Source organism: Calypte anna, chromosome 23 (genome assembly GCF_003957555.1).
Source record: "Calypte anna isolate BGI_N300 chromosome 23, bCalAnn1_v1.p, whole genome shotgun sequence".
NCBI classification, from domain to species: domain Eukaryota; kingdom Metazoa; phylum Chordata; class Aves; order Apodiformes; family Trochilidae; genus Calypte; species Calypte anna.
In genome coordinates this window covers 1,735,479-1,750,577 of record NC_044268.1, presented here as the reverse complement: position 1 = coordinate 1,750,577, position 15,099 = coordinate 1,735,479, and the positions used below count along the sequence as shown (strand labels likewise).

At 49.1% G+C, this 15,099-nt stretch overlaps 2 protein-coding genes across 3 annotated transcripts; one reads left to right on the top strand and one right to left on the bottom strand.

Annotated features, from left to right (window-relative positions):
- The first annotated feature begins 516 nt into the window (after positions 1-516).
- On the top strand, positions 517-8,747 carry MTFR1L (mitochondrial fission regulator 1 like). 2 transcript variants are annotated; one of them, XM_030464259.1, is made up of 8 exons: positions 517-639; positions 850-982; positions 1,904-2,008; positions 2,650-2,759; positions 3,388-3,599; positions 5,585-5,897; positions 7,750-7,869; positions 8,537-8,747. In XM_030464259.1, the coding sequence occupies exons 2-7, from the start codon at positions 968-970 to the stop codon at positions 7,853-7,855; spliced, it is 861 nt and encodes a 286-aa protein (XP_030320119.1). In that variant the 5' UTR covers positions 517-639; positions 850-967; the 3' UTR covers positions 7,856-7,869; positions 8,537-8,747. The 2 variants fall into 2 exon arrangements, with proteins under 2 accessions (XP_030320119.1, XP_008499781.1); XM_008501559.2 differs by having other exon boundaries at positions 7,750-8,747.
- Positions 8,748-9,230: 483 nt separating this feature from the next.
- On the bottom strand, positions 9,231-12,241 carry AUNIP (aurora kinase A and ninein interacting protein). The gene is made up of 3 exons (XM_030464256.1): positions 12,040-12,241; positions 11,508-11,643; positions 9,231-10,097 (listed from the first exon to the last, which is right to left on the bottom strand). The coding sequence occupies exons 1-3, from the start codon at positions 12,130-12,132 to the stop codon at positions 9,343-9,345; spliced, it is 984 nt and encodes a 327-aa protein (XP_030320116.1). The 5' UTR covers positions 12,133-12,241; the 3' UTR covers positions 9,231-9,342.
- Between the last annotated feature and the right edge of the window lie 2,858 nt (positions 12,242-15,099).

Genomic DNA, 15,099 nt, shown 5'->3' with positions numbered 1-15,099 from the left:
TCTGGTTTTGGGGTGCAAAACACAAGGACACAGAGCCTTGGGTGCAAGTCCAGAGGAGGCCACAAAGATGCTGGGAGGGCCAGAGCAGCTCTGCTGGGAGCCAGGCGGAGAGTTGGGGATGTTCGGTCTGGAAAAGGCGGCAATGGGGAAACCTTGGAGCACCTTCCAGTGCCTGAAGGGGCTCCAGGAAAGCTGGGGAGGGACTTGGGACAAGGGCCTGGAGGAATAGGGTGAGGGGGAACAGTTCTAAACTGGAAGAGGGAAGATTGAGATGCGATTTGAGTTAGAAATTCTTTGGTGTGAGGGTGCTGAGCCCCAGGTTGCCCCCAGAAGCTGTGGCTGCCCCATCCCTGGCAGTGTTGAAGGTTTGGATGGGGCTTGGAGCAACCTGGGCTGGTGGGAGGTGTCCCTGCCCATGGCAGGGGCTTGGAACTAGAAGAGGGTTGGGACTGGAAGAGCTTTCAGCTCCTTTCACACCCAAGCCCATGCGGTGAGGAGCCCGGGCTGGGTCAGGTCCCGCAGCCCCGCGGCCGCCATTACCTCAGCGCCTGCGCGGGGCCGGCGGCGGAAGGGCGGGAGGCGGCTTCTGCTTCCTGTGATGGCGGCGGAGGGGTCGGGAGCTTCACCGACGCCCCTCAGGTACCGCCGGGGACCGGGGAAGGGGATGGTACAGGCCGAGGGACGGGGAAGGGGTGGGTTCGGTGCTGGTACCCCCGCCTGCGGCCAGCAGTCAGCCCGCCCCTCTCCTTTCCCCGTCCCTCGGCCGGTGCTGGGGATGCGGGTTGGTTGTCCCCCGAGTGGCTCCGTGTCACTTCTGCAGCCCGCAACGAGTCACTTTTGTCCTTCCAGTGAGAAGCACCGAAGCGGTGGAGGAACGGAGGAGTAAAAAGATGAGCCCGGGCCGTGGCGGTGGGAGCTGCAGCACCCAGCCCTGAGCCCGCCCCGGCGGCCATCGCCAGAGCAGGAGATGGCAGCGGACTCCGTGAGTGAAATGTCGCCCCAAATGCCGCCCTCAGCACCGGCAGTCTGGGCCCATTCCCCTTCTCCGTCCCTTCCTTCCGTCCCCTCGGGTCCCTTCTTCCCCTCCTCCCTTTTCCTCCTGGCAGTCGCTGCCTCCCAGGTCGGAGATTTGGTTTAAAATACAGGTCGGGAATTTAAAATGTCAGACCCGTGCTGAGGCATTGTGTGCATTCCCGGGCTCCAGCAAGAAATAAAGTGATGGATTTGCCCTGCTCTGTGTGACACAAACCTCTTTGCATTCGGGTTTGTCATTGTCATTTGTCATTCTCCTGTCCCCAGAGCTGTGAGTGCCCTAAGGCAGAGGAGAAGGTGGTCAAAGGACAGAGCACTTCACCTCTTGAATCCATTTCTGAACTATCCAGAGATCACTTCAAACATTTTGCTGTTCCAAAAAAAACCAAAACGAAAACCACTCTCCACTGTCTGGCTGGGATGGTCACTGTCACTTTGCTGTCGTCTAAGAAAGGTTCACAGTCCTACCAGTGCTGCTTGTATTAGAGTTCATGTGAAAGAGAGAGTGTGCCCTTAAATAAGTTTTCTGCTGCTGGTGTTTTTCTCCTGGGCCCCTCTGCTTTCCTGCTTTTGCCATGTTTTCATTTGTAGCTCAGTGTCTTTTACTGAATGCTTTTTAGTTTTGAGTCCTGAAAACACTGCAGCCTCTTAGGAACTGGCTGATTTGATGTATGCTCAGCTGAAAAACACAAAGTTTTATGGAATTGGGGCCCTTAGTTATCAGCAGGTTTTGTTCCAAATTCAAAGTATCACTCAACAAATGAAAAGTCAGAGATCAGAGCTGTTGAACTGTGTCAGTCAGTTTCCACTATAAGAAATTTAAAGTAGAGCAACTGTCTTGAAATTAATTGTGTTGCTTTGACTTTTGTAGACAATCCCCATCTGGCAGAACAAACCCCATGGCTCAGCACGAAGTGTTGTCAGGAGGATTGGGTCAAACCTCCCCCTAAGACCCTGCCCCAGAGCAACCTTTGAGGTAAGCAGAGTTTTAAGGGTTTTGGTGACTATGTCTAGGAAGCTGCCTCTCTTGAGCAGGACAAGGCACTGCCACAAGCTGCTCTTGTGTCAACCACGTGCTGCAGAGTTGTACTCAGTACTTGTGTAGCTGTATACTTAAAATTAAGATTTTTTTTATTCCTTCTTTTGGAAATTCTGTTCTTCTAAGTGATAGTCTGCAACTTGAGGAAAATACCTCCTTAAATAGTGTCTGTGAAGACTGGGTTAGCAAGCTCAAAAAGACAGAAGCATGGAGTGTCTGACCCAGTGCTTTGTTGTGTGACCTCCAGCAAGCCACATGCCCTCTGGGTCTGTGTTTCCTAAACAGTACATCAGGGTTTATGGAAGCACCCACGTCACTGTAGGAGGTCAAGGACAACACTGGGACTTGTAGCAGCAAAGTGTTGCACGTGGCCTTGGCAGGGTGCTCAGCTGTCCCTGCCTGTGACACCCCGAGCACGTGCAGGGGCTGACACACAGAAACACTCTGGTTTTGTAAGCTGAGTGGTGTTGCTGTCACACATCTGAGAGGTGCAGAGGAGGAAGACTTTGACAGCCCATGCTGGGGCAGTTTCAGGAGGCAGGACTGCCATCTCCTTAATGTAACTTTCTTCTTTTTAGGTTCTCCCCAGTGTTTCAGAGCTCTATTTAAATGATGTCCCTCCAGTCCCCACCTTGGCAGACATTGTGTGGATTGCAGCAGATGATGAAGAAACATATGCCAGAGTCAGGTTGGTTTCCTCTTTGTGTCTGCTGCTCCTTGATTTTATACACTGGTTTGTTTCACACAGTGTAGGTCAGACACTGATCCAATGCTCACACCTTCCAGTCCTCTGATGACATTTTTCCCAGACAGGCTCTGCAGAGTAGCCCCCTGATCCATGGTATTTTCTGGTTAGAAAGTTGAGTTGTCCCAGGATATGCATATAAATGTATATATCCTGTTCCCTGGAATTTGGTTCTGGTCAGTTGACTTTTGTCCTTAAACCAGGCCAGCTGGTACCTTGTGAAAGATAAAAGGGGTTTTGAAATCAGAGGCAAATGTTAACAGGTGAGTGACATTTCCCACGTGTGTCCAGCACCCTGCCCAGCATGGACACAGTTACTGGGAGAGAAATGACTTGAAACTGTGTCAGCATTCCCCAACTTTTGTCCTTGTGTTCTCTCACCACATCTTCTGCCACTTGGGTCCTGATTTCTGTTCCTCACCAGGCAGAGAGTGCACATCCAGCGGGTGGAGGTGCAGGGGCTGAGTTCCTTGTGCTGACATCTCCTGTCCTGGGGTGGAGGCCAAGCTTTGCTGTCATTGTCACAGAGGGGCCTGGGCCTTGCAAATGACAGCAGGTTTTTGTCCTGCAGAAGTGACACTCGTCCTCTGAAGCACAAGTGGAAGCCGAGTCCCTTCACTGTTATACAGCGAAACGCGTCAGTCCCCAACCTGAGGAAGCAGGAAGAGAAGCTGCTTGCCCTGAAGAAACCTGGGTTGCCAGCCCTGAGCAGAACAACAGAGCTCCAGGATGAGCTGAGTCACCTCCGGAGTCAGATAGCTAAAATAGTTGCTGCAGAGTCAGGTAGGAATTTCATGAGGGTTGGGGGTTTTTTTGTTGTTGTAGGAGAGGGGCTGAGCTGCTGACCCGGGGTGTTCCCTCTGTACAGGATGATTTGAACCCTTTGGTTCCCCTTGGTGGGACACATTTGGTGTCAGCTCAGTGCTGGTTCAGTGTTTAGGTGTTTGGCATCATTAGAGGATTTCCAGCTTGTTTTTAAGAAATACCACCTGGTGCTTTGTGACTGCTTTTGGTCTGGAGGCCACCTCATCTGCAGCACTTTGTTTCATTAAAATATTAGGTGTGCCTTAAGTCAACTGTGAGTGTGAGGGGTAAGTCTTGGTTTGGGTAGGAGTGAGATGTTTTTGTTATGAAAATGAGTGCTACTTCTGCATGAGACTGAATCTGTGACATCATCTGTGACAGACACGTGTGATTGCCTGGTTTTTGTAGCCCTGAGAGCTACAAGTTTTGCAGCTTTAATGCCCAGCCATGAGCCATGGACACACCTGAACGTGAAATGGAGCTGTGGGGGCCTGATTGATTTAGTTGAAATGCTGGTTTCTACATGAGAGAATGGGGTTATTTTAGTTCAGTGCAGCTGGGGAATCTGCTTGTGATCAGTGGTGTCATTACAGACACCCCCATGGGAGAATTTATGTGATGTGTAGGGAGTGTAAGAGAAGGCATCACAGACATCCCCTGCAGGGAGGCTGTGTGTGTCCTCTTCCAGCCAGATCAGAGGAACAACCACATGGGGATAAAAAAGGGGAATTCTGGGCTTTTCTTTCTTCTGTCTTGATCTCCACAGCTGCTCAAGCAGTGCACTATAAGAGTCTGGTTTAATTCAAGGAGAGTAATAATGAGGAAGACCAGAGATCCAGATGGAAGATGAATTATTTAATCATTTAATACCTTTTTCTCTTTCTGTCTGCTCAGCAGTGGGCCTGGTTGTTATCAGCTGTTTGGGAACTGTTGGTATTGACTTCATGTGCTCCAAGTCAATACCAAGGGGTGTGATTTAGGGCCGAGGTGGAGCTTGGGAACCTGATGAAGGAGATAACTATTTAGCAGACTTAATTTGGAAAGATTGATATCAAAAAAGAAATACTGTGCAATCTGCTTTATTATATACAGTGAGAGCAATCCCTTAATTGGAAATTGATAACTATCTACAAGTTTAGTCCTGAGGCCAAGGGCATTAGTCCTTTAAAGCACAGGGTTTTTTCCATACAGGAAGGTTCTTTCAAAGAGATGTGCACTAAGCATTTTTCTGGGTTTTGGGTTGTTTTCCCTTAGTGTTTTACACTGGAAATAATCAGACTCATTTTCACTTAATAGCACTTGGGATCTATAATAGCTGTTCTTATCTTCCCTGTGTTTTAAAGCATGAGCAAAGAAATCCTCTCTTACCCATGGGACAGGAGGATTCTGCTCTCACTTTACAGATGAGGATGAGAAGCAAAAGAGGTCAGAGCACAGAGTGAATTGTTGTGACCATCTAGAGCAAAATGCTGGAGCTCCTGAACCAGCTCTGGGTTTTCACCAGGTTTAATGGTTATGGGGGAGGGAATCAGAAGGGGAATCACAAGGACAGACTTCCTCTGTCACCCTGAGCAGCAGCTGCATCTCTGTTCCTCCATTTCTTGTCTGTAAAACTGGAAGAAGGTCACACAGCCAGGACTGGTGCAGGGTTTGAACTGGAGGGGTGATACAGTGGTGGGCATGATAGGGGTAGAGATGCATAAGGGGGTTGGTGGGATAAAAGGTACTGTTATTATATTTATATAAAAGGAGGTCTCGTGTTGCTCTGTGGTGTCACGGGAAGCAGAGTGGACATGGAGGGTGGTGGAAAATGGTGAATTTGCTTTCTCATAGCACAGGGGAGGCTGGTTGGTGAGTCCTCTAGATTTATATTCTGTTGTTTTGAGGGAAAAACCCCACCAAAACAACAACAACAACCTGGTGTGAGAGTTTTACCTACCCACCTGTATTGTTTTCTTTTTCAGCTTCTACTTCATTTACACCAGATCTGTTATCTCCAGGAAGTTCAAACCCATCTTCTCCTGTAACTTGTTTTGGACCCTCTTTCCAGTCTACAACTTCCTTTGTCATCAGTGATATCACAGAGGAGGAGGCAGAACTGGAAAGCCCTGAGCTCCCATCAGTCTCCTTGCTTTGTTCTGCAACCTCTGAGTGTTTTAAACCTGAACCAAAGGACCCTGAGGAGGAAGATTCTGTCTCTCTTTCCAAGGCCAGCAGTTTTGCAGACATGATGGGAATTCTTAAAGACATTCATAGGATGAAACAGAGCAAAGACTTGTAAGTGCTTCCTGAACTCTCTTAATTATATTTTATGGGGTTTTTTTGTTGTCTGTCACATCAGTGCAGGCACTGGCTCTTCATTCCCTGGTGCTGCTCTGTACATGTGACTCGCAGGGGAAAGACCTCTCTAGAGCAGAACGTGCTGACATGTTTCTTAGGGTTGTTTTTTTTTAATAATGGTGTAATTAATAGAAAGCCATGGAGGGAACTGAAACTGATGAGCACAATGTTTGGGTATTTTTACTATTTCAACTGAAAAAAAAGCTCCTTTTTGCTCTGATGATGCCCAGAGCTGTGTGTTGGCAAGTGAGAGCTCTGCTGCTCTCTCTGCCTGCAGTGGGCCCAGGGGCTGGGACTCTCCTGCAGACCCAAGTGGTTGGGAAGCTCAGCAGCTTTTCCCACATGGCACGTGAAGGAATTCACACAGAGAACTTCTCAGTTTCTGCATCTGGCCCAGCTCTGAGTGTGGGCAGGGTGAGTTCTCACTTGTCTGATGATGAATTTACACACTGATCACACAAACACCTCGTGCTGCTGCCTGCCTGAGACAGGATCCTGCCCAGCTGAGAACATCACTGCTTTAACATCAGCTGTGCTGCCTGTCTTTACCTCTGAGCTCACAGTCATAATGTTCAGTTTCCACATTTTTCAGCCCAAAAATCAGTCCAGCCCTTACGCTGTGGAAGATTCCCAGCCAAACATAACACACTGTGTGATGGCTGCTCACAGTTTCAATGCCTAATTCAGTTTAAAAGGAATTAAAGCTGAAAAAATGTATGTAATCAAATGAGAGAAATACATTCAGCACCCAGCACATCCGTGTGCTCTTGTTTTTCCAAGTGGTGAATATTGCTCAAAACTTAAACTCTCACTCTTTAGATAATGCCTGTAAATCCTTCATGGGGGGTGAGTAGGATTCATGGGTCACAGATTCCCTGCTCCTCTTCTTCTTCCTTGTTGCAAAGCAGCACGTTGGGCATCCAAAAATAATTCTGAAGGATTTTAGGCAAAAGGAGAGAGAATTCCCCAGAAAAATCCCTGCCATTTTCTGTGACTCAGCCAGGTAGGCTCAGCAGGGCTGGGGTTGGGGTTACCTGTGCCCTTCTGGTGGGCACTCACTGGCTCAGGGAATTCCAGAGGATCTGGGAGGTGCTTCCTGTTGAGATTTAACTTGATGAGAAATGTGTGGGCCTCTAAGACTAAGCAGTCACATGGAACAGTGTAATTATCAATCTTCTAATTAGTGCAGACTGGTGTGGCAGCCTTCTCAGGAAGGAAACTTTTGAGGGTCAGAGAAGTGCCAGCATCTGTGGCAGGTGAGGAGAGGGCCATGTTAATACAGAGGCTCCAGGCTGTGTCTTGCTGGAGCTGAACCCTTTTCCTCTCATCTGTTTCTCTGTCTCAACCTCTCACTTGCCTCCTATTGCAGCTGTGATGTTTTAGGATAATTACAGCTTAATTAAAGCTGTTGGAATAATTTGAATGGAATTCTTGAACTCAAACACCACAGCACTTGTAGATTTATATTGAGGGGATGCAGGGTGTTATGTAGGTAATGGAACTTTTATTTTTCTTACTTGATATTAACACAGTTGACTAAAAATTGTAGAGCTTTGATTTAAAGATTTTCAGCATACCCTTTATCCCCCAAAAGAACTCCACTAAGCCCATGTGAAAGGGCTGAATTTGTAGCTGCTTTTTGTTGTTTTGTGTTGTTGTTCTTACACCTCCTCTGCTTGTAATAAAAGCTGATGATTAGTGCTGCAGAAAAATGTTTAAACCAGAACTGCAAACCATCAGTTTTGGCAGCTCTGCTCTTACTGATGCTCTGCTCTTGTCTGCTGTGTAGGAACAGAACTCCCATGAAGGAGGAAGACCCGGCCATCCTTATAGCAGAAGTTCTGAGAAGGAAATTTGCCCTGAAGGATGAAGACCTGGCCATGAAGGAGAAATGATGTCATTCAACTCTGTAAGCAAAAGTGTTGTGCTCCCAAAATGTTCTCCACAGTAGCTGCCTTCCTAAGGATTGAGCCTTTTGCCTCTTTTATTAATCAGAGAAGGTTTCTGCTCTGGACACTCACTTAGGGAAGAGCTGATGGATTTGATGTGTTTTCCATGTATTGTTGTATTTAAGAAAGAAAAACTTTTTTAAGAGGATGGAATTTCTTTTCCACTTGTATTTTGATGTTGATTATTGATAAGGATCTTGGGAAGAGTGCAATGAGTGCTGCTGGATGACATTCTTTCTACCACCAATGTTCTTTAGATTCCAATTAAGCATTAACTTAACAACAGCCTCATTACAATATAACCATTTCCAGTATAAAGGGATGTCAGACATCCAGTTCTTTGTTCTGAGTATGGTACAGAGATAATGAGCATAAGCTAATTAATGCTTCCAGCTCTTCAGTGTTTAGGAAGTTGTTGAAGCACAGAGGTTAAAGGCAGCTCCCTGCTCTCAGGGCAGGATGAAGCTGCAGTCAGTGATTGAAGCACTCGCTGGTTTGTGTGTGCCCTGGGTATTTCTTAACTCACGAATTATCCCCACAGTTGCATGACAGAATGGCCTTAATTTCTTGCCAGTAATTTAATGTTTCATTAATAGTCCTTGTATTCAGATACTGTATTTTATTCAGCATTCAAAAGGTCTATTTATTGAACCACCAATGCTAAGAACCGAGCACCCCCCAGAGGAGCTGGCAGCTGAGGAGAAGGAAACAGGAACGTGGCTGCAGTTCTCACAAACTGAGGAGGTTTCCTTCAGCTGCACCTTCTCTGTGATGTTCCTCATGCCTGTATTTCAAGTATGGGTTTTTTTCCTTTATATAAAATGGAGCCTTAATAAGACAATGTCTGTGCTTGATATTAATGTGCAGGAGCCAGGGGTGTGTGTGTAATTCCAGCTGCTGCAGAGAAATGCAGCTGGATGCCAAGGATTGTCCTGATCCACCAGGACCTCAGCCCTTCCCTCCCTGGAGAGAAGAGGCTCCTAGTGCTAGTTTGGGCTGTTGTACTGAAATTCTGGCCCAAGGGAAAAGTAAAGCTTGCTGGCATGGGAAGGCAGAGTGGTTCCTCAGTCTAGAAAACTTTGGTTTGGACTTCCAGGATCCTGAGAAACACATCCAGGTTAGCAGGGGGCTCTCAGCAGCCCCTGACACAAACCAGGCAGTGCCAGAGCCCGGCCACAGCCACTGGGGCTGTAATCACAAACTATCAGAAACAGACTCCTGCAAAGCTTTGTTTTTATTAAAGTTATTAAACTTATTTATTAAACTTCAAAGAACAAAGAGGTCCTGGTGTGGCCCAAGGCTCTGCTGCATTTGCTGGCTGGACCACACACACAGTCACAACAGGTCCACTTACCTAATTCTGATGGCTTTTAGTTCCAAAAAAGCTTTCCTGAGGTTTCACAAGAGGTGCTCAGGTGCCCCATTCAGGGCCCTCACCAGTGTTTAATCACTCTGTTTCCCTCCGAATCCTGGGTGAACAGGAACTCGTAGCCCACCTCTGCCTCCTGCTCCCCTGCTTTGCCCAAGCTCCTGGAGCAGCCCAGGGTGTGAGAGCGAGGTGGCTGCTGGCTGGAGCTGCTCCAGGCCTTGCCAGGAGAGGGAAGGCTGTGGCAGGGGTGGGCAATCACTCTGTTGCCCTCCGAGTCCTGGGTGAAGAGCTGCCTGCAGGGGCTGCCGCAGCCCTGCCCGCCTGAGGCAGCCTTCCAGTTGTGCTCCCTCAGGGGCTCTGCTCCAGTTGGTCCTTGAGGAGAGGAGGAAAAGCCAGGAGGCCAGGGGAGGTCTCTGCTGACAGCAGCAGGATTTATATCCTCAGGGGCAGCGAAATCAATTAAAGAATTAACACCACTCCATGGGTGTGGTTTCTCCTCCTGGTTTCTTGCTGATCTGTGAGCGATGACGCGGTGTCCTGCCGAGTCCTGGGTGAAGCTGAAGGAGCAGGAATCCTCTCCCATCCTGCAGGAGGCTGAATTCCTCTCCTGGGACTCTGCTCCCAAAGGAGCTCTTGGTGCTCTCCGTGCACAGCGCTGGGCTGGAACCTGCTCCTCAGCTCCCACAGATCCTTTCTGGGCTTCCCCCTGTGGCAGAGCCAAGATCTTCACAGGGGAGGCATCCAAACTAACACCTTTTCCTTTACAGTCTTTATTCAGGATGACAGGAGGTGGTTTGGAGTTTTCTTTGTCTTTCTCATCTGAAAAGGAGACAACTGGTACAGCCAGAGCTGGCACACCCATGTCTCAGCACCACTGCTCCATGCTCAGCCCAGCTCTTCTGGGTTTGTGCTGTGGTTCAGACACTTGAGGAGCAGGAGCTGCATCTCCAGAAGCCTTTGGCTTCTCTGCCTTTCTCCTCTCACCTTTCCAGGCAGTCCATGACTACTTTAGAAGCTCAAGAGTTACAAAAAAAACCCAAAAACCACCTCTAAACCCCTCACACAGTGAAACTCATCCAGCTGGCAATAAGGCATCAAGCCCCACATTTGCTTCTGAAATCACTTACTATAAAAGCTAATAAAACAATCTCAGTACAAGCTCATCCTCAATTCAGGATAAGTTAAAAGAAAAAACCCCACAAATAAAAACCATTCCAACATCTTAACCCCCTCAGACCTCTCTCTGCTGCTGGTGAAGAGCAGCAATGTTCAGTGAAGCCAAACACTCAGGGAATGCAATCAGGGGGGGCAGAGGGGAAAAAAAGCACACAACAGACTCCAAAGGAGCAGGAATATCAAAGCCAATGCAAAAATGATCAACAGCCCTGTCCCAAGACAAACATTCTGACAATTAATTAAACTGTACAATTTATGTAATGGCTCCTCTAATCTGCTTATTGCTAAACTAATTTAATGTTGATGAAGTGGCCACTGCACAGCTTCCTGCACAGTCCTGCCCCCTGGATTCTGCAGCCAGTTCAGTTCTGTTAATTTGAGACCCCCAGACAAATCCATTTCTTGTACTCCAGAGCACAAAAGCAGCTTCTAAAGCAGAGAGGTTGTGAGCTGGCTTAATTAACTTAAATATTCCAGTTGTCTTGTCATAACTTTGTCAGGTCACTTGGGATTAACCAACTTTTCTTTAGAAAAGGCTTTGTGGAACCCTTCATAAAAAGCTTTCCTCACTCACCTCCCATTGATTCCCCTGACAGGAAGGCTGCTGGAATCAAGTAACATTCCAGGTAACTTTAGTTTTCATATCCATCTATCAAGTTCTTCCACAGGCATTTAACCAACAATTTAGGGCTGTCACTGCTTATGACAAGCTGACAATTAACACCCTGGAGGCTGTCCTGGTGCCAGGCCTCCCAACACCCCAGTGGCAGCTCCAGGTTTGTAGGGAATGCTCTCAGGATGCTCTCAGGTGAGGCTTGGCTATGGCTGCTGTTACTTATGCTTTAGTCTAACACTGGAAATGGTGCTTGCATTTAGATTAATGACCAAAATAAAATTATTTCTGGGAATTCAAACCTTTAACATTTACAACTCTTCACAGGGAAATGTATTTTTCTGCCTAGTGAAGCTGCCAAGATATAAAGTTACACGGGTTTCCTATTGCAGCCTAAAACCTACTTTCCTACAGGGCCATACACAGGGCCACATCCTTACCTGGCTGCATGCTGAAGAAAGCAGAGATTGTGGTTTGCTTGGTGCGAGGCTGAGATGCTCTGGGCTGTGTGAAAAGGCCTGAGGCCTGCCTCCATTCCAGAACTTGACTGGGTACCTTTGGCTTAGCTATGAGAGGCTGGGGAGGTAAAGAAACAAGTAGAAAGTGAGTAGAAATTTACCCTTCTTCCAGCAGTTCCCACATTTGTTCCACGCTTCAGCTCTCCCTGGGACAGCATCACAGAACGGGGGAGGCTGAAGAGACCCATGGAGGTGGCTCTGCCTACTCCCTTTGCTCAAGCAGGATTCTCAGGACCAAAGGCCGTGTTGCTAACCCCATCCTCCCCTCTCACACCCCCTGAAATATTTCTGCCCACACCCAGCCTGGCTGTGCCGATCTCCCCTCACTCGCACAGCCACGGGACCCCCAACCCACGGTGCCACACGCTCCCTCGGGGCGGGGATCCGGGCACCCCCCACCTGTCAGCACTGAAGGCGGCTGCAGCAGCCCCCATGGCCGGGACCCGGGACCCACCTGCGCCGGGCTCTGCTTCAGCTGAGCGGTGTCCAGCCAGACATCGCAGGCCTCGGGCTGCTGGGCCGCTCCGCCTCTGCGTCTGCGCTTCATCCCCGGCACCGGGCGGTCTCCGCCGGGCTTCCCGGAGACGAGAGGGGCCCCTCCGAGGCGATCTCGGTCTCGGTCTCGGTCTCGGTCTCGGTCTCGGTCTCGGTCTCGGTCTCGGTCTCGGTCCCGGTCTCGGTCCCGGTCCCGGTCCCGGTCCCGGTCCCGGTTCCGGTCCGGGCGCTGCCCCCTTCCCGCCTCTCCCTCACAGGCAGCGCTCACGCCTCTCCCGCCTCACGGCTGCCAACGGCCACAGCGCGTGCCCGCGGCCCCAGGGGGCCAATGGGAGCGGCGAAATTGGATGAGTGACAGGCGGATCCCCGCCCACTCCGGGCCGTGCGCTATATAAGGGCGGGCGCCTGGCGGAGGGCAGAGCATGGCGGGGGGGATAGGAATGGCGGAGCGGTGTGGACCCCCCAGGGTGGTCCCGGCCCGTGGGTGGCAAGAGAGGGGCGGCCGGTGCCGGAGGTCTTTCGGGAAGAGGTGCCCTGGTGGTGACAGAGATGAAAAGGGGGGGAGGCAGAGCAAGGGCTGCAGGAAGGGTGCATCTCACACCTGGGTTTGAATTCCCTCCTGCCCCCAGCCCTGCTCTTGGCTCAGCGCAGCCCAAGCCGCCTCCTCCTGTGTCCTCCCACCCCTGCCCTGTGGCGACAGCTCCGGACCAGCTGTTCTCGGGGTTTGCACCTGCCAGGGCCGGGCCGAGCGCCCAACGCTGCAGCCGCGGCAGCACCAGGGGGTGCAGGGGTCCCAAGTGCTGCCCCGGCCCAGCCCCCTTCGAACCGGACCCAACCACGCTCTCTCTCTGCATTTGTAAGGTCCGTGGCCATCCTCACACTCTCAGCCCCTCACTGGGTAAGGGACAGTGCCCTGACACCTCCTGGATTCCCCAGACCATATGAAAGGGGCTCGAGAGAGTATTAAATAGATCGGCTGCCTCCGTGGTTTGTACAAGCTCAGCCCGGGTGGTTCCCATGGGTTGGATTCTGTCACCACTGAGAAGGCAGCAGGTGGCATCTCCTTACCTTCTGCTGGGAGACCTGGAAGATTCCAAGACCCTTTCCCAGCTCACAGTGTTACAGTTTATAGTAGAAATAAAATAATATTGGTTGTAAAATTTTAAAAGTGGACAAATTAAGAGTTAGAAGGGGCTCGGGTAAACTAAAACTCTGGAAATAAGTAACTAGTTAAGAATGAGCTAACCCTTACAAGAACAATGATCAAAGGAGAATAAGGAGTATGTTGACCCCATCAGCAATAACATTAATCAAAAGGAGAATAGTTAAGCAAACTGATGCCATATACCAAAGATCAAGATAAAATATTGTATCCAGGTGGTGGGCCAGGTGGTAATGACAGCTGAAATGGTAAACCGTGGATTTACAGTTTAAGATATGACTATCTATTGTTATTTGTAAGATCTATGTGACTGTTTGTCTATTGTTATCTGCATGATCTATGTGACTGTTTGTGACTAAAATTTATGTAACTCTGTACGTGGCCTGTAATGAAAAAAGTATAAAAGCTGAACCAAAAATGAGAGTCTTCGGAACCCTGACTTTGGACGCTAGTCCTCAGGCTTCCCGGGCCCTGAATAAAGCACCGCATAAACTGACTCTGTTGGTTTGTGTTTTTGGTTACGGGCAACAGTTTTCTGGCGACCCAGATGGGACTCCGGAGGCGGCTGGGGCGGTTCACGTGCTGATTCACTCCAAGCCGGCACCAGGTGATTCCTGGAGGAGACATCAACCCGTGCCCGACCCCGCGCCTGACGGACAACCATGAGGTAAGCCCGAAGGTGCTTTATTCCTTATAGAAATAAGTTAGTATTAGGTTAGTATTAGATCTGGTCTGTTGGAAGCCTAGGCGCTGGTCGTAAGACACAGCAAGTAGAAAGCTGTACGGATCCAGCACTTGCCACTCGCGGCGACGAGTATAGGCAAGTTCGGTATCTGGTTCTGGGCGCTGGTCGTAAGACACGGCAAGTAGAAAGCTGTGCAGATCCAGCACTTGCCACTCGCGGCGACGAGTATAGGCAAGTTCGGTATCTGGTTCTGGTAATCGGCCGAATATTGGTTTTGTGTGTGCGTGTGTGTGTGTGTGTAAGAGCGCGCAAATATAAGTGTCAGCATGCTGCCTTTTAAGACCTTTAGAGCTCTGTCTTGTAATAGCAAGGATATCCCTGAGGATTCATCTCGGTTGTCTGTTAAAACATTGGAAAGAGGGTAATTTTGGGCAGGAATTGCGGAGGAAAACCTTGGTTGATTACTGTAATCATGTGTGGCCTGAATATGAAACGGGGGGAATGCAGTGGCCACGAAATGGTACATTAACTCCTGAAATATTAAGCCCTATGATGAGTTCCTTGCGGGAAACTGAGAAGAAAAAAAAAAGAGAAAGAGAAAAAAAAAGAGAAAGAGAAAAAAAAAGAAAAAAAAAAAAAAAAAAAAAAAAAAAAAAAAGAAAAAGAGAAAAAAACAAGGAAAAAAGAGAAAGAAAAAGCATGTGGATTGTTGGAAGTAGAATGTGATAAATGTCCTGGTTGTAAAGAGCGTAAGATACGATTTTCGGAGGAATAGGAGGATGTGTCTTTGTTGGTCTCCCCGAGCGCGCCGCCGCTCCCACCTCCTGAGGCTCCCCTGGTAAATACGGCTAGGGTCCCTCTTCCTTCCTCATCCGAGGAGGGGATAGAGCAGGAAGGATTGGGTTAATCAGCCGAGAACGCCGCTTGCGGAGCGGACTCGGAGAGGGAGGCTGGAGAAAGGAGGCGGTTTTTCGCAGCCTCAGTGAATGGCTCCGCTGCGAGAGGCAGTGGGAGCAGATGGAGGGAAGGTGATGAGAAAGGTTCCTTTTTCACCGAATGATTTAATAATATGGAAACAATCGGCGGGGGCGTACAGGGAAAATCCTGAGAAAGTGGCTCGGGTTGTGAAAATGGTAATAAAAACTTAGAATCTTGATTGGAATGATTTGCAA

Excerpts from the sequence above, each read along its gene's own strand:
- AUNIP (XM_030464256.1), bottom strand. The coding sequence starts at position 12,132 with ATGAAGCGCAGACGCAGAGGCGGAGCGGCCCAGCAGCCCGAGGCCTGC. Across the intron at positions 11,644-12,039 it reads TGAAGCAGAGCCCGGCGCAG|CCTCTCATAGCTAAGCCAAA; the intron begins GTGGGTCCCGGG and ends TTACCTCCCCAG. Across the intron at positions 10,098-11,507 it reads TTTCTTCAGCATGCAGCCAG|ATGAGAAAGACAAAGAAAAC; the intron begins GTAAGGATGTGG and ends TCTCCTTTTCAG.
- MTFR1L (XM_030464259.1), top strand. Across the intron at positions 3,600-5,584 it reads AATAGTTGCTGCAGAGTCAG|CTTCTACTTCATTTACACCA; the intron begins GTAGGAATTTCA and ends TTTCTTTTTCAG. Across the intron at positions 5,898-7,749 it reads ATGAAACAGAGCAAAGACTT|GAACAGAACTCCCATGAAGG; the intron begins GTAAGTGCTTCC and ends TCTGCTGTGTAG.